Source organism: Poeciliopsis prolifica, unplaced genomic scaffold, assembly GCF_027474105.1.
Source record: "Poeciliopsis prolifica strain line A6 unplaced genomic scaffold, Auburn_PproV2 SCAFFOLD004, whole genome shotgun sequence".
Lineage (NCBI taxonomy): Eukaryota > Metazoa > Chordata > Actinopteri > Cyprinodontiformes > Poeciliidae > Poeciliopsis > Poeciliopsis prolifica.
This window is the reverse complement of record NW_026562379.1, coordinates 5,297,785-5,324,014: the sequence shown is the minus strand read 5'-3', so window position 1 is coordinate 5,324,014 and position 26,230 is coordinate 5,297,785. Positions and strand designations below refer to the sequence as shown.

The following is a 26,230-nucleotide window of genomic DNA, read 5'->3' as shown; positions in this document are numbered from 1 at the left end:
AATAATCAGCTGGCCAAAGGAGGAGATAAAAGCCACAGATATTAAGACTAGAAAGCTACTAACCATGCATGGAGGGTTCCATCCCAAATCCAGCACCTGAGACTGTACACGAGCCGCAAGGACGGAGGCAGAGGACTAGTGAGTGTGAGAACCACTGTCCAGGACGAAAACTAAGATCCATAAATACATCAGGGACAAAGCCTCAACAGACAATGTGCTCAGTGAATGTCTCAGACAACAGGGAACAGAGGTTGAGGTGCCAGAGATACCATCATGGAGGACAAGCCCCTACATGGGATGTACACCAGCAAATAACCCAAGTGGCTGATATCAGTAAATCCTACCAATGGCTGGAAAAAGCTGGACTCAAGGACAGCACAGAGGCCTCATCCTGGCAGCCCAGGAACAGGCCCTAAACACCAGAGCAATAGAGGCCCAGATCTACCACACCAGACAAGACCCAAGGTGTAGGTTGTGCAAGGAGGCCCCTGAGACAGTCCAGCACATAACAGCAGGGTGCAAGATACTGGCAGGGAAAGCGTACATGGAGCGACATAACCAAGTGGCAGGCATAGTGTACAGAAACATCTGTGCAGAATATGGACTGGAAACCCCGAGATCAAAGTGGGACACCCCCAAAGGTGGTGGATAACGCCAGAGCTAAGATCCTGTGGGACTTCCAGATCCAGACAGACAAAATGGTAATGGCGAACCAACCAGACATTGTCGTAGTGGATAAACATCAGAGGAAAGCCGTTGTGGTAGATGTAGCAATACCAAGTGATTGCAACATCAGGAAAAAGGAGCACGAGAAACTAGAGAAATACCAGGGCCTCAGGGAAGAACTGGAGAGGGCCTGGAAGGTGAAGACCACAGTGGTGCCTGTGGTCATCGGGGCCCTCGGGGCAGTAACCCCCAAACTGGAGCAGTGGCTACAACAGATCCCAGGAACAACATCAGACATCTCAGTCCAGAAATGTGCAGTCCTTGGCACAGCCAAGATACTGCGCAGAACCCTCAAGCTCCCAGGCCTCTGGTAGAGGACCCGAGCTCAGAGGATAAGAACCACCCGCGGTGGGTGAGAAGGGAATTTTTTATATATTATATATATATATATATATATATATATATATAATATATATATATATATATATATATATATATATATATTATATATATATATATATATATATATAATATGACTGCATGCAAGTGAAAACTCCTTTCTAAAAGGATGTGGTGTAGAGAAACCAAACACAGCATATTATAGAAACAAAACTTTTATCAGCTGTCAGGCAAAATGTGGGGATCTTGAGATTGAGGCTGGAATAGCAAAACCATTAGCAAAGTGTGGTTCAGAGCTGAAATAGCAATACAATTGATTATTTCTTGCAATTTATCCTTGGGTAACAGTATGTTTTTATTTACAGCTTCAGTTACATAAGCAGTGCATCCACAAGAAAGATGTTAATAGCGTATTGTAGAATATTATAATATTCTACATTTCTTTCACCACCATGCTTCTTCCTGTTACTTGTGCACCTTTTTAAAATAAGTTTTTCCCTCCACTAAACCTTCCAGTGTTATGATTGTATTCAGAACTCTGAACAGCCAGTTTGTTTAGCAATGACCTTTTATGCTAGCTCAACTTGTTAGCGGTGGCAGTGAGTGTGTGCTGGATAATTGTCAAGTCGCATCGGCTCCAGGTAAAGGTCTGACACTCTCATGGTCATTTCATCAAGTGTAAATGATTTTCCAAATGCTTGTTTCTTCACATCACAGACATTTATTGATGTCAAAAGACAAATACATTCAGTTCCACTGAGACAGAGTTTACAGCTGAACTGTGTGCTTCTTTTTACCCCCTGATGCTGATGTTTCACTATTTTACCACCAAGTAGAGAAATAGACAAGCAAATTCACATACATTACAAACATTACAAACCTCACTTTGTCTCTTGGACATATTAAAAGCTATAGAGAGCAGTCCACTACTCCAAGGTGCAACAGTTCCAAAATCTACAGTATTTACAGCACGACTATCCAAAATAAACAGATCTCGGGTAACAAGAGGATAAACATACTGACTTAGGAATGGATTTCATAGTCACTACAGAGATTGGCCAAAGAACAAAACAAAGATGTGACAATATGCATGTGAGAGTGGAAAAAGAAAAAAAAGATATCATTTGAGCCATTTTGATCTAACATGCTTGAGTGCTGATTTAGCAAGCTATAGATTTCAGGTTTGAATTTTTATTTTATTTTTTTATAATACTTTATTTTTATATATTTTTTGGTTATGTTAAAACATGCTTATTTAAAAAAAAAAAGCTCTTCAAAGTTGGCTCCCGTCAGAAATGTTCAGCTGGTATTGTTGGCTTTAACTGTGTAGGCAACTCACATGAGAGATGAAATGTGAAACAAAATCTGCTGGAATTAAAGGGAAGCTGGTCAGATTCCTCCTGTATACTGTCAAACCAATTTCGAGAACCTCAGAAGACTTTCTCAGTCCGGGAGAAAAAAGGTGTTTCCAGATTACAATAACAGACACGGAGATGAGGCAGAATGGGGCAAACAGTGACACACTGATTGCAGACCGACTATAACAGTCACTACAGAGACTTTTATAGTCTCATGTGTTGCTGTTTGCAGTAAGATGAGGTCAGTTTGTCCTAAAGGGTTTCCAAAAGCCAGTCAAAGAGGCTGGCACGAAGAGACCTATCTGCCTCTTCCTTGGTCTTGTGTAGTTTACAGAACTGAACCACAGCGCTGAACAAATCAGCAATCCGCCATGCTTTCTGGGCCATCAGGTGGACCACCCTGTGAAACTGAAGGAACAGAATATGTTCAAAAAGAAATGAACACTGAATCTGTTTGTAAATACACTTCTACTGAAACTGCTTTAAGTTACAGTCATGGAAAGCAATATAAACCATTTCTTTTTTCTTTTTCTTTTAACTATTTCCTACCTTTGTTAGCCTCTTCTCCTTTGACTTCCTGAAGTAGAGAGCAGGAAGACCCAATTCAGAGGCAGCAATCCACTGCAGAGCCACTCTGAGCTCAGAGTCCTCACATTCTTGCTCCAGGTCACAGTTTACCACTAAAAACTGCCTGAGGTTACTGCTGCTTGCAGGACTTCCTGAAGAGTTCTCTGCAGGACAAAAGGAAACTTGATTTGGACTTCTACCTAATCAAGTGTTAGATAGAAGTCAATCCTAACTAACACTTGATTAAGCAGTTCATCACTGGACTATGAGGCCACATTTGATTTTCCTTTAGAAATAAACATTTCCCCGCTGTTACAGCATGATCAGTTTCAAACAATAAATTTATCCGGCTCAGTTTTCCTTTTAGATATTCCTATAACCTGAGTCATTAAATAAGGACGACCTCAATGGTGAAACACTAGTGTAAGAAGAGCTCTATGGTAATAGTGAGGTGATCAAACTGAAAAATTAATGATTGAAGTTCACATAAAATCAAAGTTCAAGTCAAATATTTTTTTTTTATTCATGCTCCTTACTAAATCTGACTATTCAGATCAGTGGAGCTGACCATTTGGAGCAAACGGGCTTTTTGGGAGGTGGATTTTCAATCTTCTGTCTATTCATAGAATACAAACATATACATAAGTGTCTGCATTTTGGCAGGTAGACAGCAATTAGAATCAATGAGGACACATACCTAAAGCGCTGACTTTAGTTCCCTCCATGTGGCCTTTCTTTGTCTCCTCACTGTGAACAGATATTTTAAGACAGAGGTTTGGTGGATATAATCAAGCACTTGTTGAGAAATTATTCAACATTAGAAAAAGCAATAAGGACAAACAGTTTTGAAAATTTCTGTTATCTGTTGTAGAGAAATAAATTGTGAATTAATGATTTTCTTTTCTGTTGATGAAAATACAAAAGGGAGGCTTGGCCAGCACGTCTCAGGATGTCAACACAAAGCAATAGGGACAAACCAATTACTTCATTTTAATGAAACATTGTCACTGTGAATACGGGAGTGACATATTAATGAGGAACATAATGGGCATCTGCTGGTTGACAATGACATACCTGATCACTGTGCTTTGAGAAGGAACATCAGAAAAAGCATCCAGGTCTGCCAAGCCGAGGCTAGAAGCACTGCTTGTCCCATTCCTGCAGTCGGAAGATTAGAAGACAGATGATGCCACATTGCAAGTTGAAGCCAGAAAGTACGAGACGAAGCACAGTGACGCGCCTTATGTGTCTGTTTGCTGGTGATCAACTTTAGTGACAGCTGTAGCACAACTGGAGGTTCAAGCTGGGAGAGCTGGTGAACTGTGTTAAAACAGCAAGTCCATCTGATTATGGGGATGAGGAGATCTGGAGATAGTTCAGGTGGGTAGGGTGGACAGGCAAGGCTGGCAGCCACGCCCATATGTCACAGCATGTATTAGGGATGAGGTGAAGTTAGAGTAAGCAGGTAAATGGAAAGCTAGCGGGGAGCAGCAGTTGTGGTTGTGCATTTAAAAACCTTGCATCACTGCTACACTGAGCATACAAAGAGGTCAGGCTTTTTCATTGTTCCGTCTTTGTCAACACATTTAGAAGCAGTTACACATAAAACTGCATTTCAAGGGATTGCAATATTATCCAAAAGTCATTTGAGTAATTCAATTAAAAATGCGGCACATTACACAGTTATATATTTCAACTGTTTATCATCCCTTTTGCTGATTATGACTTTTGTATCTAATGAAAGCCCCAAATTCTGTTTCTCTGAAAAAAGAATATTGCATGATGCTAATAAAAAGGATTACTAATGCAGAAATGTAGGACTACCCCTCATAGTTAAGGAAAGCATTTTTCTTAAAGGGAAGTATTTTCCTTAATTATAACGCATAAATTAGTGTATCAGCTATTTCAATCTAGTTGTCATGTGAATTTTAAGTGAACATTTAAAATGCCAGAAAAAAGGGGAAAAACCCCAGAATGTTAATTAGGCGAGTTTCCTTTTACTCATTTGGAATGAATCAGGCTAGGAAACATGTAATTTCATCAGATGTAATAAACAAGATATACAAGTTGCAAGCTAACATGGACCACACCAAACCCAGCTATTGTGATATGGCAGTGAGGTGATCAGTCTGTGACTTTGTTGACATATTAGGGAAGCCTATGTTGATTTAATAATGGAATTAAGCTCATGTGTATTGTTGGTTCTGGGATCTTTTACCTTCCTTTTGATAATAGACCACAGTTTTCTCTGGAAGACTGTATGACAGTCAAGCAAAGTGGAAAATTCAGTGGACCAACTCTAGCTCATCACTTGACCGGAAACTTTACACAAGAGCTCAAGCAACTTTTATTCTGAGCATGCTACACCTTGCATTCCACAAGAAATACAAAATTTACTTCCATCTCTGGTTCAAGGAGTGACTTGGCACAAAGAATGGGGCTGCTGTAGTGCAACTCCTGCTTCCAGCTATGCGTCATGTCTCTTGATGCACTGACTCCAGCTGCAGGACAGTAAATCTTCCTCAAACTCGTCCAGTCTGCTTCACAATCCATTCAACTCTGTGGTTGTCACTGTTCCCTGTGAAACTCTTTCTACACATGTTCCTACCCTTAACATTCCATCCATGTGCTCGGATATACCCCTCTGTGAACAGTTCACTTCTTTAACAATGGTCTTCTGAAGCTTAGCCTTCAATTAACATCTTCTGGACAAAAAAAAAAAAAAAAAAAAAAGTAAACAGTCTTCCCCACTATAGTGTAGGTGCTACCAAACATTACCTAACATTTCTGTAAGTAATAGGTGATAGCAGGTGAAATCATCTACTATAGATCTAATTTTTGGAGAAACTGAATTTTTAGAAACTATAAATGCACATAAAAAACATCTAAAATATGTCTGTGTAATGAACCTACAGAGTGAATTTCACTGTTTAAACTATATTGCTTCAAGAAATAATTTTTTCTGTGATTTTGAAATTTATGTGAATGGACCTATTTAAAGATGCAAGAAAGAGCCTTTTTGTATTTTTATTTTTTTTGTATTTCTTTTAGTATTTTGGCTGTTGTTGTGGCACATCTTTTGTTTCAGGCAAAACAGGTTAATTTCCACTCATCTGAAATTTTAATTGTATTCCAGGGAGTTGTAATATTACCTTACTGGAGGCAGTTTGGCGTTCTAGCTCTACTGTATGAGCTCCTAGCTAAATTCGGCTTTAGCAGGTGTGGGTACAGCAGCAGCAGGAAGTCAGTTGGAGTTGGCACGAGAGTCGGTGTCAGAAGCAATGGGCCAATGAGAGTGGAGTGAGGGTGGGAACAGCAGCAGCAGCGTTTGGAGCGGTATCGAGGAGCAATGGTTACTGACCCCTCACTCAGCTGGATAAAACTACTGGTCTCCTCGTGGGGGTCATCTTCAGGGGTTATATGAGACCAGCTCCCCATGCTCTCTTCACTGCTAGCACTCATTGAACGCTTGTCCCTCTTCACTACTGCAGCCACCGCCACAGCTGGTCTGTCCCTCTCACTGCTGGGGGAGAGCAAACCGCAACATGGTGGGAGTGACCAGCACAATGAACGCTGCAAAGTCTTAAGAAACTCTAGATGATGTTCTCAAATCTCTGTGTTCACTGTTTGTGTACCTAAAATCTCAAAACTGAATAGCATTTTAAGAAGCCACAGTGGGTGAATTTAGACTGTGTAACATAGCCTTCGTTAACTTATTAGAAATAGAAAGACCTTTATAAAATAAAACTACACTGTGCTACATAAATACATAGCTAATTTATTTCCATAACTTCCATGCATCAGCAAACATCATTTCTCATGGGCATTTCTGGGTGTTGTTTTTTTTTTATTTAGCTTCTTTATTTGTTTGCAAACTTATTAAATTAAGCCATAATTAGATGCTTGAAAGCTGCCATCCTCAACAATTCCTGAGGGAAATCAGATTTAATTGAACAGGCGAGTGATTGAGTTCCCCTTTGACAAAAGGGAATAACAGTTGCACTCCACTCGCTTCAGGATTACATGTATTGTGAAGTGAACGGAAGCATGTCTCGTGGCTCTCTAGAGACCTGTTGGCTTTTCGTTTACTGTTGAGTATTGCTCATTTTGAGGATATAATCGTCACTGAAACACACAAAATCACACTTCTGCTGCAACTGTCTACACTTGTGTGTAGACAGTTGGCAAAATACTCATCTGAAATTCACTTTAAACATTTTAAAACAGACATTGAAGAAAATATTTCTTGGAGAGAATTTTATTCCAATCCTCTTCAGTGTTCACTATGAATTTTTATTTTAACTGTGATGTTTATTTTAACAAATTAATTTTCTTTATGTTTTATCTTTGAATTTGGACAACAGGGTAGTACTTTTGCCTTTTGAAAATACTAAACTGAACAACTCCCAACATCTAGTCACAAAATGTCCTGATAGTCTCCATGGTAATTGGCTGTGGTATGCAAAAAATACTTTAAAAATCATCTGATGTAAAATATGATGCAAGAAATAATTCTATAAAATTTCTAATATCAAAAATATAATTGTTTCTTGCATCAGCTTTAACTTTTTGTGCACCGTACTTAATCTACTCAGCGTGATTTCAGTACCATCACTTTAAATCTACTTCTTTCCTGTGCATTTTCCCTTTTTATAAAGAAACTACAAAAAATATATTTAGAAAACACATATACTATTGCATATGATTTACTATGTTGCTAATTTATAAATAGTTTTTAAAACAATTTTTATCTACACTATCTATTTCACAAATATTACATTATTTCCAACCATACCTAAGAAGAATTTATGGTCATACATATTTCTTTTTAACTGTACACATAGTTTGTCATATTGGCACAATCCAAAATAATTTTTAAACTATGTTTAAGTTTTTGCTTGACTAATATATTCTTTAATTAATATTTAGCTTTTAAGAGCAGCCACTAATGATAATTTCTGCCAGTGGTAATATCATAGTCTTGCTGAATGTTTGTCTAGTTTATTTTAAATGTGTAGGAATATTAATGCACAAAACCTCCTTGATACTTTTGTGCATTTATCAATGATTATGTGCATTTGTATTCTGACTTTAATGTGGTATCCAAGAGCGATCCTTATTACAGGGAGTTCAGCTGGACAAAAGAGAGAAGACACCACAAAAAACCTTCTGCACATGGTGCATCACCCAGACACGATGAGTCACAGCCTAGTCAAAGGTTTGTCAAACCACACATTCTTTTAAAATTGATCTGTTTTGTATGTCAATAGTTTCCCTTTGTGCCAGCCTGACTTTGATTAAACTCTAACAATAGCTTTGATGTCATCTATTACTTCTTCAGGGACATTGTTTGTCCAGCTTTAATATTTATTTTAAAAATACCCATGTTATCCTCACTTACTCTTTACATCCTTTCATGTCCTGACAAAGACAATTCTGTTTTGGATCAATAAACAATATCTCCTATTTTAATAATAGGGCTAACTCTCCTACAGGATTATAACTTGTGTAATAATACCTGCTGCTGCTGGAAATAGGCATCTCCACTCGCATGATATCAACAGATGTTTCCTGGGGTCCTGTTCCTGTCCTTTCAGGTTTTGCAAGAGTCTCTTCAACCCTTTGATCTCCCTCAATGTGGATGAGTGGCACATCTCTTGGACCCCTGGTGCAAGAAGTATTGCTATCGCAACTTCCAGACCCCATGCCAGACCCAGATTGCTCCTGGCTGGTTCGACTTCGACTGCATGCCAGATGAGACTGTTTAAAGCCTCTTCTCCTCTCAACAACAGGTGTGTGCGGCTGCGTGTGTGACCCAGCCGTTATCCCAGCCACATCTTGCTGTCCTCCAAGTGCAGACTTACCAATATCCACAATGTCAGCTGCCAATCGATTGGCAAATTGCTGCACATGAGGCTGGCAGTCTGCTGCAGCCTCCAACTCAATACTGTCCTCTGGATCAGCAATGATCTTGTTCTTTCTCATTAAGGACTCAATGGAGCTTGACCAGGTCTCATGGATCAGCATGTCAGTAATCTGATCAGTCTTGCCCCTTTGATAGAGGCAGGAGTCTGACTTACACAATCCTGTTGCTGATACTGAGTTGGTTGGATAGATATTTAGAGTGTCTCCATATACATTGCGGGCAAATCCATCAAAAGAGTTGGCTTTTATAGGAGAGTTGACTGTCAACCGCGAGTCTGAGGACCGCCGGTCTGGGACAGAAGACTGCCGTATACAGAAGGGTGTTCTAGGAGTAGGAGGGAAAAGACTGTTGCTCCATTCTTTAGTTTTGGCAATGCCACATTCTTTGTTCTCCTTGTCCATGTCCCGGAGCATGAAGCGGTAGAATTCCTCCGTGATGCTTTCTGTGCTAGACTGCTTGGATAAACAGGAGGAGGCTCTGACATTAAGGTGACCATTTTTCTTTGTTGCAGCCTGCTGCACAGCTGCTGCCAGGATGGTGCTGGCGTTCTTCCCTGCATAGTAATCCAGCAGAAGGTCAAAACCTCTGCCCTCAGTCTCCATTTGGTTTACCATGAACCGTGAGAACTCATCTGTGATGCTCTCACAGCTGGACTGCTTAGAAATGGAGCTTCCACGGCTTAAGTTCTGACCTAACCGACTGCCAGGGCCCAGGGTGTTTGGTGGACCTGAGGGGTCTGTGTCTTCTTCTGGAATGCTCTCATAACTAGATGCCTTTCCACGACTCCACTTTTCACACTGTAATCTGCTGCGCTGCTGGCCTGACTTGGAGGTGTCCACTACGTTGAGTTCAGGACAATTCATGATTCTAGCTGTGACCTCTGAGGCAAAGAGGGCAAATGGGTCTTGCGGTTCATCTAGATTGACAGATTCATCCACCACCCGGTTAACTAGTCTCTCCATTAGTTCTGGTTGCTCCTCTGTTTTTCTTTTAATCTCACTGAGTCGGGGTGCCCGGTGTTTTCTAGAGGCCACGTTGCTGCTTTGAGACTCCTTCCTCCTTAAAACTGTACGGCAAGTTGGCATCAAGTAGGTGTCTGGTACTTCTGCTGATGTGCCATTAAGGGCACAAAACCAAGGCTGTTTTCCTGTGGAGTTTTCAAGACAAATGGCTGCCAGTTCTGTAGCCATTGACACCACTGTGGCAGCTAAATCCTCAGCGTAACAAGTGATCGGTGCCTTAGACTCAGAGTCCATTCTTAATGAGAGAAGGGAGCTGCAGCAGTTGAGGGAGGACTGGGAGACTAGAGATGTTTGTTTGCTCTCACTGCCCATCGTTATTCGACCCTTTCTTTCTGTGCTGTGAGATGGTATTTCACCTAAACCTTCTCTGATGACAACATTGTTCTGTTGCTGATCAGGCAAATCTTTAGGTCTAGGCTGACTTTGTCTGCGTTGAGATTGCTGCTGTTGTTCTTTAAAGTGTGGTGTAGTGCAAGAAGCCACTACGTCTACTTCTTCAGGGACATATTTTTGCTTCAATCCTGGAACCATGGAAAGCCTCTCTGTGCAGTGGAACGGGTTCTCACTGTTAGTGGAGTGACTCATGCCAACCAAGCTCTTCAGCTGACTTAATGGATCCTTGCTTTCCTTTGCAGCATCAGTTTTTAGAAGACAAGTGTCAATCTTCTGTGCTTCCTCTGAGCCTTGGTCACCTTCAGAAATATGACTGATCTTCTTTTGGGTCAAGCAGAGAATATCAAATAGCAAGTTGTTTACGCTGTCTTGAAGAAAGACCTGGAGGCTGGGGGCGTCTTTCCCCGCACCCTCCAGTTCCTTTTTCTTTTTGGCCTTCTCGAAAGCATGTTTGAATAGACTGTCAGCAACCTCATTTATTAAGTCGTCCACCCCACTCTCATCCATGCAGCACTTTTTGGGACACATAATGCCATCCACTATCTTGTTATGTGTTCTCTCCAGCAAGTGTGCCACACTCTTGTAGCCTTGTGGTTGAGCCAGGACCTCTGCTGCTTCCCTGTGCAAAACCTCAGCAATGTTAGCTCTGAATGTTTCCACACTTGTTCCTGCTGTCACACTGCAGTGCAGAGGGAAGGCTGTGGAAGCTTTGGCTGCAGACATCAGACCATGGGAGGCTGTGTAGACCTCAGATGAATCCACGTCAGACTCACCATCTCCAACTGAGTCCTCAGTTAACTCCACAGCTGCTACTGCTCCGGCTACTTGTGCTATGCCACACATGGCTGAGGACACAGAATAGTCACTTCTGTCCTTTACTTCCTGCAGCTCCTCCTCTGTTACCTCTACTGAAGCAGATTCGAGAGTAAGCTTTTCAGTCAGTTGTGGGGAAGAAATGGTGCCAATAACACTCGCTGCACAGGCCAAAGCCATTTCAACATGTTTGTGTCCACTGCTGTGTTGAGAAGTTGGAGCCTGCGTCCCAGTCTCAGGCACTTCCTCTGCCTTGGCAGGAATATTGTGATCGTGCATGTGTGATGGTTGTGCCTCTGACCATTCTGCTGCTCCATCTGAATTGTCTGGGCTCTGAACTATTACAATTTTGGGAAGTTCAAAGGAGTAGGTTCGTTGCTGTGAAGGCTGCTTGGTCTTTGAAGATATGTTGGGAGGACAACTAGAGAGGGACACGCTGATTGCTGCCTCAGGGACAAAGGAAGTTTCATCTTGAGAGAGTCGTATGAAGGCATCTTGCAATACAGACTCAGCTAGATTGGTTGCGTAGTGGCCAGCAGATTCTTTTGTATGAACACTTGGACTTGGAAGTCCCTCCCTTTTCACGTCACTATCATCTTGGCTGTGATGACGAGCAAGCTGCCCCCTGTGACACGCATGTCTGACACAGTGACTCTGTGCAGCTTCAACTGAGCTGTTCCCCACGTCACCACTCACTGGTTCTGCGAGGAGACAGGGGAAAACAGAAAGAATGTCCTCACTGATCAGAATTCAACTCTGACAGTTTCTGCAAGCTGAGACCGGAACAATATTAACATATATATATTTGTTACCCTCAGAAAGATTTTGAATGAAGTTTGACCCTTTTTTTTAGCTTTAAGCAGAATTTCACACTCTTCTCTCCATATTTACTGATCCTGGTTTTAAAAAAGTGTCAAACTATGACACTCTGCTGAAAATCTTACCATTTCTTAAGCCATCATCTTCACTATCCTCTCCAAAGTGTTCTGATGCTGTTTGGAAGTCGTCTTCAATTGATGAGATTGAACGATTGGTGTCGTCATCAACCTTTTGTCCAGTAGTTTGGCCGTGCTGCAGCTGTTGCTCCTTTCCCCACTGCATACCAATCAGAAATTTGTTGATCTCAAAGATGATGCTGGCAGGAGGGGTCGAGTGCCTCTTCCCTGAACATGGAAGCAAGCACACACCTGTGCGCTGCCCACCCTGAAAGAAGAAGAAGCAATTCAGAATCTTGGCATATAAATTTGACATGCCTGCATGAACACTAGGAGCAAAGTTAAGTAAAACTCCAAGTCACATATAAAACAAAAACATCAAGTTCCCTCTGTGCCCATTTTCTGATTTTTTTAAAGCAAAGTAATATAAATTACTTAAACATTTCTTATTAGGAACAAAAGTTGCACTGAACTTGGAAGTACAATTTATGTCAAAGATTTCTTAAATCTTGCTTTCTATCTTTGACCAAACCTGGGGCTTCTGGCTAATGCATAGGTGGGTAGCTAATATTTGCAGTAATCACAGTTAGCTATAACTGATTTCCAGATTATAACTTGAACTCAATTCAAACTCATTCCACAAGTGCTTGTGGTTATCAAGTCTAAATATTATTTTCACTGGTTTCTGTGTCTTGTGATTAACTGAATATTTAGAGTGACAACCATGTGTTTTTGACAGAGCCACTTCGCCTTTGATTTTAGTGCAAAACTTTACAACACATTATTGTTATATTTCTCTAACATTTATTACACTGGATATTTGTTTTACTGACTCAAAACATCTGTACTACTGACTCCATACAGCAGTTTGAATATCTTAGTGGCATGGAAACTGAATACTTATGACTGGATAAAACAAATACGACCAAACAAATATTACATTCCAAACAATTCCTTGCAGTATTGTTAATTCACATTTAAAAATCCATGTAAACATTTTGTCTTTTTGTAGTTAGGATGTTAACTAGTCTCCATAAAAAGTATCATTTCTTTCTCCAAATGGATGTAGAAAAGTTAGAGTTTCATGTAGAACTAATTGAAAGTGATGCTGAGTTCAGTATTTTTTTAGAACTGGTCTTGATCATACAAAGGGTCAAGGCTCTTGAATCATAAATTCCACAGTTCTGGCCTAAGCTGCTTTCTGACCTGTAATGGGTGGAAAGAGGATGACAAAGTGAGTCCTGGTGAAGCACATTTTAAATGTGCTTAACTCTCTGTTTACTTTCTTAGTGAATTTGTTTTGCATTATATAACTTTATGTGAAAAATAATCAAGATAAAACCATGTTTTACAATAAATTAGCCTTGCAGATTGGCAGCAAAAGAGCTTCAAGAAGCTACAGCAAGTATAACTACCACAAAAGGTTTGGCTCTAATCACAATAAATTATTGCATAATGGAACAATTTGCACACTTTTCAGTCCAGTTATTTCAAAGGATGAAGAAAATTTGCAAGACGTGAATCCCACTGCACACGTACCTGCGGGGGGGAGTGTGGGTGTGTTTGGCATATTTCTGACGTTTCCAGGCCACCGAGCAGTAGGATCTCATTTTCTTTGGGCTGGTGGAGGGTCAGTAATTCAACAAGCTTTGGCAGGTCTGGAGACACTGATGCCAATTTCTGCAAGACACATGCCAACCACAGAGACAACACTTAATGATGGAAACAGATTATTATGAAGATTCAAACTGAATGCAATATGCTTTATGTGAATATATGGCAAGTCCATGTAATTACAGGTTTCATCCTGTGATAAGTCCTGAACCGCATGGAATTTTTATTGATCGCCCACCACCAGCTGTGAAAAAGGCTACAAAATCTGCATATTACCTAACAAATAAACCCTGTAATTTTAGACAACGATCTTGAATCCATGGAAACGGAAGCAAGATGCTTATGTGGAATACAATGAACAGAGTTCATGAGTGATATAAAGTGGGCAGGAAATATAACAGAAAGTTAGAACAACAGGAGGGATGAGAGTGCAAATGAGCAAGGAACTGACTCACCTTGTTGTTTTTATCCTCTCGACAATTTGTTTTTTGAGGGTCCAGATTCACAAAACAGATCTGGGGAAAGACAGATAAAGACATGACATCAGAGAAAAACAAAGACAGAGGAAGAGCTGCCAAAAAAAACAATGCACTGCTTCTTCAAAAGGACATTTCAATGACCCAAATCCTTCCAACCTTCCACAACGATACCCTTGCAATGTTGATTTAAAGGGCCAGCAGCTGTCTGCTTTTCCTGAGTAACCACAGAACGGGCAATGTCTCTCCAGGGCTTCCATCCTTCACCTTGGCTTCAACTCCCTTCTTCCTCCCACCTCACACACCTTTGCCTCAGGCTGCAAGTTTAATGGTGTGTAATAAAGTCTTCATGTCAGCGCTGGGAGTTGGGGACTCTTAACAGACGCTGTTTGAATTAACAGCAAACTTTTTTGTGAGTTGGGGTGGCCACGATGAAATAAAGAAAGAGCAGCTCTAAGGACAGTGTGGAGGCGGTTCAGCATGTACATTCAAGTTAATGTGACACACTGAGAAATATTTATGACTGAGATATTTATGTCTCAGTCACGTACACATCCGGCATTTCCAAGTATTTGGTTGTTGTTGCACATCAAACCTGATCATACTAAGACTAACGACTTGCTGTTACTTTTCTACCTCGGGATTTCTGTACTAGTTATATCTATTGTTACCTTTCTACATTTTCTATGCAAAAGACCTATAAATAAACATAGACTGAACTTATTTGACATGTAGCTAAAAAGATCTGTGACACCACAAACTCCAAGAAAGATTTGAAAAGGGCTTGTTTGTGTTTTTACAAATTAAATCAATGTCTCTGCTCAGTGGAAAGTGATCTAGATCAGGTTTTAATAATTCAAGTATTTTAGTCCTCCCACTCGCTCTTTTGTCTAGTCCTGATGGGAAGCCCTGAGCTGGATGTCAACGTTGGCATCATTATCCTATCATGATCTCAGTGCTTAGAGATCAGCTGTATCTTGGCTGTCATTCTGTCTTTTTTTATACTGAGACCCCAAAATGCTGTCACAAGAAAATACTGTGGAAGGATTCCTCAAGGCTTTTATTGACAAATGTTCTCAGCTCTTAAGTCTTTCTTGGTTAATTTGGTCAGCACATCCGAGCGATTCAAGAACAACCTCTTTGGTCATATCAAAAAAAAAAAGATTCAAACATAGTGTATTAGTGTAGTAAGAGATCAAGCATAAAAACAGCAACTTAAATAATCCCCATATTTCTGAAAAATCACAAGAAACCAATGTTTCAGATGTCTCAGCCTGTAATTGGGATCCTCTATTCAAACCTTTCCACAGCTATCAAGGACAATGTGATGGCAGCTGGTTCTTGAAAATTTACTCATTTACTCAGTCATGTATAAAAGAAGTCATTCCCAGCTAACAACCCACAAAGGCTTTTCTGAAAACATTGAGATATTTTTTTGTTTGTTTGTTTTTTGGTCCTATGCCCTTTACTGAGTGCATGTGTCACCTCTGGCCTTTATCCAAACACGCGTTTTGTTACCTCCTACTCACAAAAATAATAATAGCAATCGACTCACTGAGCAGTAAAAAATAGTTGCTCTGCATTGTTCATGTCAGATTGCTGAGCACGATGAGGACCTTTTTGTCAGCATAGCCTTTAAATGTCAACGACCTACACACAACAGCTGAGATTAATTCACAAAATTTACTACAAACAAAGACCAGCACCTGGCTTTACAATTTACTCAAAGGGAAAGGCTATAATAAATGTAATATATATACAGCAAACAGTCTTAAAAGTTTTTACTTGCATTCTAACTAAGTCTTTTAGAATGCATAAGCAGGATGCTTGTTCTGAAGCACCTCAGCAGTTTTTACATGTCCTGATACTGGAAATCCTCCAAGAGAAACCAGTGACAATGCCTCCTCCTGCCTGCCAACACGCTGCCTGCTCACAACATGCAGGCAAAGCAAATCGAGTGATCCCTCTGACCTTGAGAAGGGTTGGAGCAATTTAACCCTATCAGACGGTGAGAGTCCAGAGGCAGCTGTTCTAAATTTGGGAGGCAGACAACTATCTAGGCATTTGATGGCGACACAAAGCTGAGGACACGCGTTGATACCTTCAGTTTTCCAAAAACATCAGACGATAAACACATGCATGACCCTCATCTGAAGGTCCGACCACGTAGACATCAGCTGGGAAAGATAAAGTGTGGGCAGAAAACAAATAAAGGGCGAATGTATTTGTCTGGTGATAAAGATGTAGAGATGGGGGGCTGATGATAATAATAACACCAGAAATCACAACAGTCAAAGTGAACATAGAAACTGTGTTATGTGGTGAGGTAGTGTTTGTGTGTGCTGCTCTGCTTTCATGGTGTAAAATGTGGAACCTTAAAAAACACAAACCCAGGATGACTTAAATCTAGAAATTGGGAAATAAAGTTAAAAATATGAATTCAGTAAACTGACATGGGTAAATGGCAACATCATACAGCATCTCACACACTGACTGACAGCTGTGGTAAAAAATATTTTACATGTCAATCTTTTACTAACATATTCATACATAATCTCTCTTTTTTTCAGAAAACCTCAATTTAATGTCAAGTCTCAATTATTTAAGAGGAAAAAATGTTAAGAAATAAATATTTCTAACAAATTATTTTAATGTTATGGTTTTGCCCCAATCAGAGAAACTTTGGAATACTTTTTCAAATTGTCTAGGGTCTTTTAATTAGAAATCCCTCGCTTCCTGTTTCCTTGGGGTATAAATATGACCAGGCAGAGAAGTCAATTTATCTGAGTAAGTTACTAATAAAGGAAAGGTTCATTTGTAAAGTATTTTTCCCCAGATGAAATAGAAAGTCCAAAAAGTACACTTTAAAATGGGAAAGGTAGAACATGTTGTTCAAGTAAGACAGAGTTGTTCTGATCTTATTCAGTCAGCAAATGGGTTTTATGGAAATAGTTTCTTCCCACGTCTGCAGCCAGAGCAATACTAAAAAGTCTGAAACCACTCTAACTGGGACACAACAGTCTGGATAAGAACCCAAGCTTATTTATCACCACCCACACTGGGAAGAATAGTAAAGGAGACACACAAAAAAGACTCCACAGATCAATGTTACAAAAGTGCAGCACTGTTAAATTATGCTACTTCAATAAACTATAAGGCTGTTTCAAGCATTTCCATTCCAACTGCATCATAACTGAACTTCTTTAAATCAAATTTTCATACGTTATAAAATTTACTCTGCATTTTCTATCCTCTTAAAAGCAAATTATGACAAGAACTCCTAAACTATCAGGACAATTAAACAGGACTTGATATTTATCATCCTGAACAAAAAAGTCCTTTTATATGGTTCAAACTTAAAAGAAAAACAAAAAAACAATGTGGACAGTAAAGTTACCAAGTGTAGCGCTTAGCAAAATTGTCCCAAACGCAAAAATAAACTCAGCTGGGAACATAGCCGAAGTCCCCTCTGTGGATTGGTTTGTTTTATCCTCATAGTTTCACAGACCATTAAGCTTTATGCTGTACCAACTTTTTTATTTTTTATCCTTGCTCACACAATTAGCGTTCCTTCTTTTGAATCTTTGTGGATCAGACCCTAAGCCGTTAACTTTGCAGCAATCCTTTGTATTTTTTCATACTTGTGGACAGATTTTAAAATTTCTCTTCAGGGAGAAACCTCCAGCAGAGTGGGCAGCCATTTGCAACAACCCACTGGATGTTTGAGGGGACGCTTTCTATGTTTAAGAAAATATGCGCAGTTAATGATAGCAACAGCTCTTGCTGTGACATCGCAGGAAAGAAATACAACCAAACAGATAAACTGGGAGCCAGTTAAAAACTGATGAATGAAAGACAGCACACAAAGTTAGCTGAAGCAACAGCTTATTCCAATGGTAAGAGAGAGAGACTGTGTTGAATACATAAAGACAGAAACAGATGCGTCATCTAGAGCAGTGGTCTCCACTTCCAGTCTTCAAGACTTAGATGTGTCCACTGCACCACACCTGAGTCAAATAATCAGGTCGTTAGCAAGACTCTCTAAACCTTGACTGCATACAGAGCAGACATTTGACATCTGGTCCATACTCCAGTCTGGAAGGTGGCGGTAATGCACCTATAAGTTGTTTGCCAACCACCATAAAACAGAAAGAAGAAGAAAAGCAGGCATTTGATTCAGGGACACATCTAAGAGATGCAGGACTACAGTTGTAAAGGACTGGGGTTGCAGACCCTGGATCTAGTGGAAAAGAGCATAATGTCATAGCAGCTGTAGCGCAGTCAATCCCTCCCTACAGGAAGGTGTCACAGCTAAACAGAGCACCAAGATATATGTAACTTCTATGAAGAGGAAAAAAATCCCACAGAAAGAACAAATTGTTAAAAAGTAAATCTGGAGAGAAGCAAGAAGAATGTACTACAAGAAGAGTGGTCAATATATCCTCCAGCAGCTCAAGCCTTCAGTAGCATAACTATAGAGGTAGCTAATGATAACTTTGCCACTGACTACAGGTTTTACCACAAGAAAATCTAAAAAGTAGGCAGGACGTCTGCCTCATGGATACAAAAAACTAGGAGCTGGTTCCAAATACAAGAGCCTGATAACTAAAAGTTGTGTTGGACACACCTAATAGTTACAGTGGAGAACTCTGTCCGTCCAGGGATCGAATTTGACAGCCCTGATTTAGCACCTTCTCTCAACACACAGAGGCCCTCAATGACACCCGACGGCTTTGGGGAACATTCCATTTTTATCTTTTTAAGGTAAAATAGATTTTTAGAGAGCATGCATAAATTTGTGCAACTGTTCAAGGTGAATGTTCTTTGCTGTTTCATGTACAACCATTGTTTGCGTAAAACATTTGACCTCTCACAGGTCAAAGATCCAGGATATGTTGGAGATGTGCTTGTTTTCTGGATCCATAAGCTCCCTGACTCATGCAAATTTACAATGTGCTCAGCACCAGAGTAAACAGTCAAGTGAAACTTGACCTGACCACAAGTCCGAATAAGCTACTAAAATGAAACCAAGCAAAAAAAATAAAAAAATAAATGACATGAAGAATGTTTCCTTCTAAAGATGAAGAGAAAAATATCACATAAATAGCTCATCTTCCACACACTTTCAAATGCTTTGATATGTATTTACTGAAATCATTCCATTTCATTTGCATGGGAGGTGAAATATTTAACTTGCTGTTGGTGGAAAAAAATACTAGTAAAAGATGTAAGGCTGGAGTAGCAAACAATGTTATTTTGCAGACAAAACTCTAGCAACACTTTGAAGTCTACACAGCAGAGTTCAGCAGTCTGACATCAAGAAACTTAATATTGTGATGAAAAGCTTCGCAATATACTTGAAACTGAATTGCAAAACATATCAAGTCGTAGCCACTGATGCTGGACCGACAGTACAATCTACAGAGAACATTGGTCTGAGAAGCTGCCAAGAGGCCAGTAGTAACTCTGGAGGAGTTTATGTGGCAAAAAGGAAGCCACACACAAAAAATGATGGGAGTTCATTTTCTCTCAAAATGTTACAAAAAAAAAACATATTTCCCAAACTGTCTTCAAGATATTGCACAGACATGAAATATATTTTACAAACTGTCTGAGTCCAAAATGATTTCTTCTTGCAAAATAATGGTTTGGATATGGTTTGGTCTAAATTTGTCAGTATGCCACAAATTCTTTCATATTTTCTTTTTTTAGACTAAGAAGGAGACTTTGGTGTTAAGATTGTAGACGTTGCCTGCCTGATGTTCTCTGTAAGAGGGACTTGAAAGTGTGTGTGTATTCGGGATGCACAAAATATTGGCATTAGCATCGGTATTGACCGATTTAAGTGTGTGTTCTCCTGAATTGTACAACATTTTGCCACTCTTGTGACAAAATGTTGCACCAATGTAAATGAAGTGACACCCTCACTTCCCTGCCTGCTCTACATTGTCACCCCAATGCCGTAATAGTGTTATCTATTTCAAGACCAGAGCAGAGCTTTGGGAATAATGATGTATGTGTTCTGCTGATTGCGCCAATTTACTTGGCCATGAAATCCTATTTGGGCTTTCTTCCATGGAGACAGTTTTGCAAATCTATGTGCTGCACTCAGAGCTTCTGCAGACGGGGCTACAGCTTCTACATATAATGTGTCCTCACGTTATCACAGTAACAAACCTTTGCAAACATTGAGTTTCTTTTGTCCATCAAAGCATCATTCCCCCTCTCTGCTTAATACTCTGATCCTCCCACACACAGCTGCTGCTGTTACTTCGTTTGTCTCTGATGTTTTTCTCCTTTTTTAACCATTGGCTTTTTTCCATTTTACTTCATTTGTTCTTTTTCGTACAAGTGTTTTTGTCATTTTGTGTCATTCTTAGACTTAGAAGGGAGTACCAGCAGCTGAACAAGGCTGCTGTAATAAAATGCTGCAGGTCTCTGTGCCGGTGAATCAATTATGAGAAATGTTCCAGAGAAGACAACAAACAGCGCTGCTCAGAAGTGTGCAGCTGTGACCCGAGTGAAATTAAAAGAGCTATTGTCGAGTTCCTGGGGTGTTTGGGTTTTAGATTTCCTTCTTGGTGGTGTTTTTTTTTCTTATCATTTCCTTTTATATGTTTGTTAGATCTTGACATGTTTTCGCTGTCTATTCTTCTTAGTTGTAGGCATTCACATACTAGATGTCTCTCTAACTGACCTTTGCATCACATACCTGGTGATAATATTAAAACGAAATAAATTCAGCTCTGACACATTCATTTCTTCTAGTAAGCCATTATGAAGATTCATGAATTTCGTCAAAATAAAAGCCCCTCTTGTTATATTTCTTCCTAGATTCAGTGTTTGCTCTTATTTTCTCATAACATAAAGCCTTACTCTTACACTCAGTTGGACCAAATTGAAATCACAAGGGTCTTAGCTGCAGACTGGGTCAGGGTATTAAAGTGGGTAGAGAGATATGTCCAAACCGGCCCAATAGACGCCCCCGGTCCATTTTGCAGTCCGCAGCTGGAGTACGTATTCCTGCCTGACTGATCATGTCATGTCATTCAGATTTAGTTTTGGGCTTTCTGATTTTGATTGGAGTGACAGAGTTCAAAGCTCTCTCTGTCTGAACAACAAAACCATGAATTGAGCTCCTCGGTTTCACTACACACTGGCTCACTGATCTGATTGAAAACAGCGGAAAACTAAGCAGCAGAGAACGAGTTAAAAATATGATGACGGTGAGCAGCAGGGTTTAAAGTTGAACGACCAAGATCAACTTAAAAAAAAGGCATCTGGTCAGAAAACAGAGAACAAGTAGATCAGAAGGTAAAACTAAATCAAGAGAGTGTGTCTATCCTTGTGTGTTGGGCCAAACATAGACTGTTCAATATCAAGAGAGCCGATGAGGATCATATTCATGTGGTAAGTTAGATTTAAGCAGAATGTGAAATGTACCACTGTAATGTTGTGCTTCAGGCATGTATCCCATATCAAAACATGAATTTTAGTCATTTGATTTTGGATTTGAAAGTGGCTTATGAACATTTTGTAGAAAACCTTGTTTCGTTCTCATTCGGGGTCACAATATTTATACAGAACAACCTAAGTTGTCTCTGGTTTGACTTATGCTGAACCCTGGTTATTTTAAGTCTCTTCATTTTAAAGTTTGATTTCATTCAAATGAGGTTTTAGAGGAAACAACGTGAAGGTTCAGTGACTGTCATATTAATTTAGCAAAGCAACACACACAAGCTGCATGTAGAAACAGAACAGGCAGATCAATAACAGGCTTCAGCTTATTTTTAAATTCTGGGTTAGCAACACAGAAAATAAGAAAGGAATTCTATTTCTTGACAAGTATTTAGGTTCATGAACAAAGTAGAGCATTTTTTTGGAAAAGTATTATTCCCAAATCCAGAAGTAAAAAATGTGGGTTATTTTTCTCTGATTCTGAATCCCGCACACAAGCTTGAACGATCACTAGTTGACTTGGCTGACTGAGAGTTGCTCAGCTTGAAGTCCCAGGATAAGAAGAAAACGACGTAGCTGATGTCGCCCTGGTTCTTTTCACCACAGGAACAATACAAACGTGTTGTGGAAAATGTTGAAAATAGGAAATGTGCCATAATACCTCTGGGGAGAACAGACATGACTCCGCTGGGCTGACAAATGTCTACAGGATCATACATGAGTCAGGAAAGGAGTTTGACAAAAACATTTTAATATGTTCATGGAAGGGAGGAAAAAATAGTCTCCAGGATTCTGATAAAAATAGTCAACAGCAGGTCATGAACAGGCCTCAGGTCATTTTAGTCTCTTTGAAATGCATAAATTTTAATGTGCGATTAACACATCTAAAGACATGCCAAGATGCATCTTCATCGTACTCCTATTGCCTGCTGTCAGCCTAAGAAAAAATACTTTATTTTCAAATGAGTGCTAACGAACAGGAGGTTCTTAACAAGTGGTTTAACATTACTGTCCCATAAAATTGAAGTTATTTTCTTCATTTGGTCACATTATCCACAGGCCTAGAATAGAGCTTTTTTTCTACTGAATAAATTATAAACCTTGAAGAGTCTCGTTCTTGTGAATATTGGTAGGGGTATTTTGTCACAATTCTGCATTCTGTAGCCATAATTTGATTCAAAATAAATTTTTCTATACAAAACAGTTATTCATAATGATTTCTGCTTCTATCTAGGCAAAGCAAGATAAAGATAGCACATGGTGAAGCACATGATGAGGCTCATATTAAGCTCCGCCTGGCTTGGCTCGATGCAGGAAGGGTGCCTGCTCCCTTCCTGCTGCATCCTTCATTTTGCTCTTATGAAACGATCATGGGGAGAGTGTCACACTTTCTGCTAAAAGACTTCAGATTTATTTAGTAAAAAGTCATTTAAATTTACATATTTCCTCACTGCACCGGTTAAATACAACTTGAAAGTATTCGTATTACAGAAAAACCATAATGGAAGCAGACTCTTTGAAGCAAAAATATCAACATCGCTGTCTGAGTGCATTTCTGCATTAAACACGGCCACAACATCTGACCAATCACGGAGCTCTGTATGATCTGGCCTTGCACATGGTGAAGCTCATGTCCTGGAGTTGTTCAAACAGAAATGTCAATGTAAACTCAGCATTCCCCTTTAACAATGTGAGGACACTGAACCAGGAACCAAAACAAAGAAGGGCAGAATTCCCGTTTGTAAGCAAATTTCTATCATATGTCTACAATTTACAAAAACGGCAAGAAAATCCGTTTTATAGCTTACCATGCAACCAAACACTTTTAGGAAAGGGTGAAATAGTTTGGTAAAAGCTGAAAGGTTTGGCTGATTTAGAGTTATTTCCCGCTGTAAGGCAGAGCTCATCCAGCAATATGATGGCATATTTATTCTGTTCTCTCTCTGCGCGGATGGCGAAAGGACAGGTCAGGGCACAACACAAACCAAGAAGGAAGTGTTTGAATCCAGTGATAAACGGCTCGCTCTCCTCCAGACAGGGCCCACAGATCAAAGCAGAAAGGCAGCGAAAAGGGAGAGAACAGCAGAGACTCTGCAGACGTACGAGAAAGTTTTTTGTAGAACTTTTTTTTACTATTAAAAAAGATTTTGAAAAGTCTCTTTGTCCCACTACATGTCTGAAACGTTTGAAACACTGATAACAATCCAATCCAGACACATTCTCCCCCTTTCCCCTCCACAAATGAAAGAGAAGCAGAGTTGTCTTCCCTTTAAAAAACACTCAGCTTGTCAAACCATTCAGCAGTGTGATGAAATTCAGTGTGACTATCTCAATAATATGACACTTATCTGAGTCTTCATACATTAAAACATGAGCAAATGATCAAAAGTGACAACACGATGCAGCCAGCGCTAGGTGATGAACCGACATTCCAGAACTGTTAAGCTTTCATCTTTTATTTAGTTCACATGTTTTGTTTTGTTTTTTATTTAGTTTTTCTTTTTGGCTTTTCGCATCCAATATCCAAGTTGATAGATGACAGGCAGATGAAGCTATTTTAGAGTTTCTCAAAAAATTAGCATGAAGTACCACACGACTCAAAATAACTCGTTTCAATTATAGATATCTATTTCCATCAAGGTGACTGAAAGCAATAAAATACAAATTTTCAGCTGTGACTTTATGGTTTCAAACTAGAAATAATTAGGAAACTAGAACCTTTTATTAAAGCACATTTATATAACAAGTATAAGAAAAAAATGACCTCAATACAAAATAATTAGTGGCCCAAATAGCGCCACCTGTTGCAATATATAAAATACTTTTTGCACTTTTGCTTTATTGATTTGAGTCGTTTAGAACTTTTATTTTGTAATTCAGAACTTATTGGTATTAGTTGATCTTTACACACATCTTTATCAGTGGTTTAACTTTACAAATAAAATACAGAGACAAACCATGATGCTGTAGAGCAATCAGGTAGATGTCCTAAAGGTGGATTGACCGTCACGTCACTGGAGTGTTTTGAGTCAGAATCCTCCTTCTAAAAAGTCAAAATTTAAAGGGCTCTCCGATTTTGTTTTATGGATTTCAAACACCTAAACTTTACAATACAAACAACTTGTACCTCTCTACAACATAAAGTCATTCTGAGATTATTTTCAGCAGAAGCAGAGCCTTTTGAGACCAAGGCTCGTGTCTGGCACCACTCAATTCAACATGCAGCTGCTCACACTTTCAAAGTGCGACATGAGAGTGTGAAATTGGTGTTCTTAGTTAAACCACTGCTATTTCTGTTACCTTGGTGATGATTTATAAAACACTTGATGCATCTTTTAGGGAGTATTGGAAAAATGTCAAAACACTTTTGTGATGTATTGGCATTTATTTATTCCTGAACAATGTGGACCGTTTCAGCCCACGACACATTAAAAGTGATGCTTCAGTTTGTGGTTAACAGCATAAAAGTCGGCTAAGTGATTACTCTTTTTATTACGACATTACTTTGCTTCTGTTTTAGCACAGAAGAACCAGATCAGAAAAGACAAACGACTCATCTTCAGTGGAATGATTTACGTGTAGTAGAAAGCATTTGAGTAAATGGATAGAGGTCATTGTCAACATCGCATTTTGTTGCTTTCCTTTGTCTGAATGGTGTGCTGCCTTAACACATAAAGGCTGTATGGGATGATAGAGCTTAACAAAAAGCCTTTGTTGCCTTCATCACCATAAAAACTGTTGATTATGTTCATGAACCTAAACTGCATACAGGATCCTAACATAATGAAAAAGATCACCACACACTGGGTAGGCATCACTTAGAAGAAGGAGACCACCTTAAAGACGCAACTTAACCCACACCTTAGTCCTTTCGTCATTCAGTCAAACCCGGATCAACAAATTTAGGTTCACATGACTGAGATAGAAATTTTCATTCAGATACAGGACCACTCAGACTCTAATCACAAACACTCACATAAAGTCAAGTGAAAATCAAGAAGATTTCTTTTCTCTTGACATTTAGTCAAGAGCACAAAGTCCATGGAGTTAAAAATAATGTTTAAATGAAAATGTGAATGAAAAACTCAAGAAGATCAAAGTTGATTTTCAAAAAGTTTCTTTAGGGTGAAGACGGATGCCCTCGCTCTAAGATTTATTTTCTACTTTGGAAAAATAAAGTTGGCAGAATTAAAAAAAAAAAAAATAATGTATTGTTTTTGTTAGGATAAAAAAAATTCTGTTGTATGTAAACATAATGGTTAATCCTTTTAACCATTATGGTGCTTCACAAACACCTTTAAAACCCCAACATGAAGGTATGATGTGTCACAAAATATATTTTCATAATAATATGCAATATTCTTCTATAAAAAATATATTTTCTTACATCCTGCATTATTTTCTCTAGGTTGTAAAATTGACTCAGAAGATATAAATTCCCCAAGTCTAAAATGTTGAGAGATTTTATATCAATAAAAAAACACATTTTAGCTCACTTTGTAATAATCTAATATGATTTAAATCTGCTTTTCCAAAACTTGTTTTAATCTCATAAGTTCAGACTAAAATACAAAGACGTGTTAAACCCTTAAAAAAGGTTTTA

General features: G+C 39.3%; 1 protein-coding gene across 3 annotated transcripts in view; it reads right to left on the bottom strand.

Moving 5' to 3' along the window:
* Positions 1–1,763: 1,763 nt before the first annotated feature.
* Positions 1,764–26,230, bottom strand: part of sphkap (SPHK1 interactor, AKAP domain containing) — an 89,456-nt gene continuing 64,989 nt past the window's right edge. For 2 of the 3 annotated variants that reach the window (XM_055028595.1, XM_055028596.1), the window contains 9 exons: positions 14,149–14,208; positions 13,619–13,759; positions 12,089–12,347; positions 8,509–11,845; positions 6,352–6,513; positions 4,065–4,148; positions 3,688–3,737; positions 2,973–3,154; positions 1,764–2,831 (listed from right to left, as the gene is read on the bottom strand). In XM_055028595.1, the coding sequence (XP_054884570.1) occupies positions 2,676–2,831; positions 2,973–3,154; positions 3,688–3,737; positions 4,065–4,148; positions 6,352–6,513; positions 8,509–11,845; positions 12,089–12,347; positions 13,619–13,759; positions 14,149–14,208 (4,431 nt within the window). In that variant the 3' untranslated portion in view covers positions 1,764–2,675. The remainder of the gene's footprint in view (positions 2,832–2,972; positions 3,155–3,687; positions 3,738–4,064; positions 4,149–6,351; positions 6,514–8,508; positions 11,846–12,088; positions 12,348–13,618; positions 13,760–14,148; positions 14,209–26,230) is intronic. The other variant, XM_055028597.1, reaches the window with a different exon arrangement.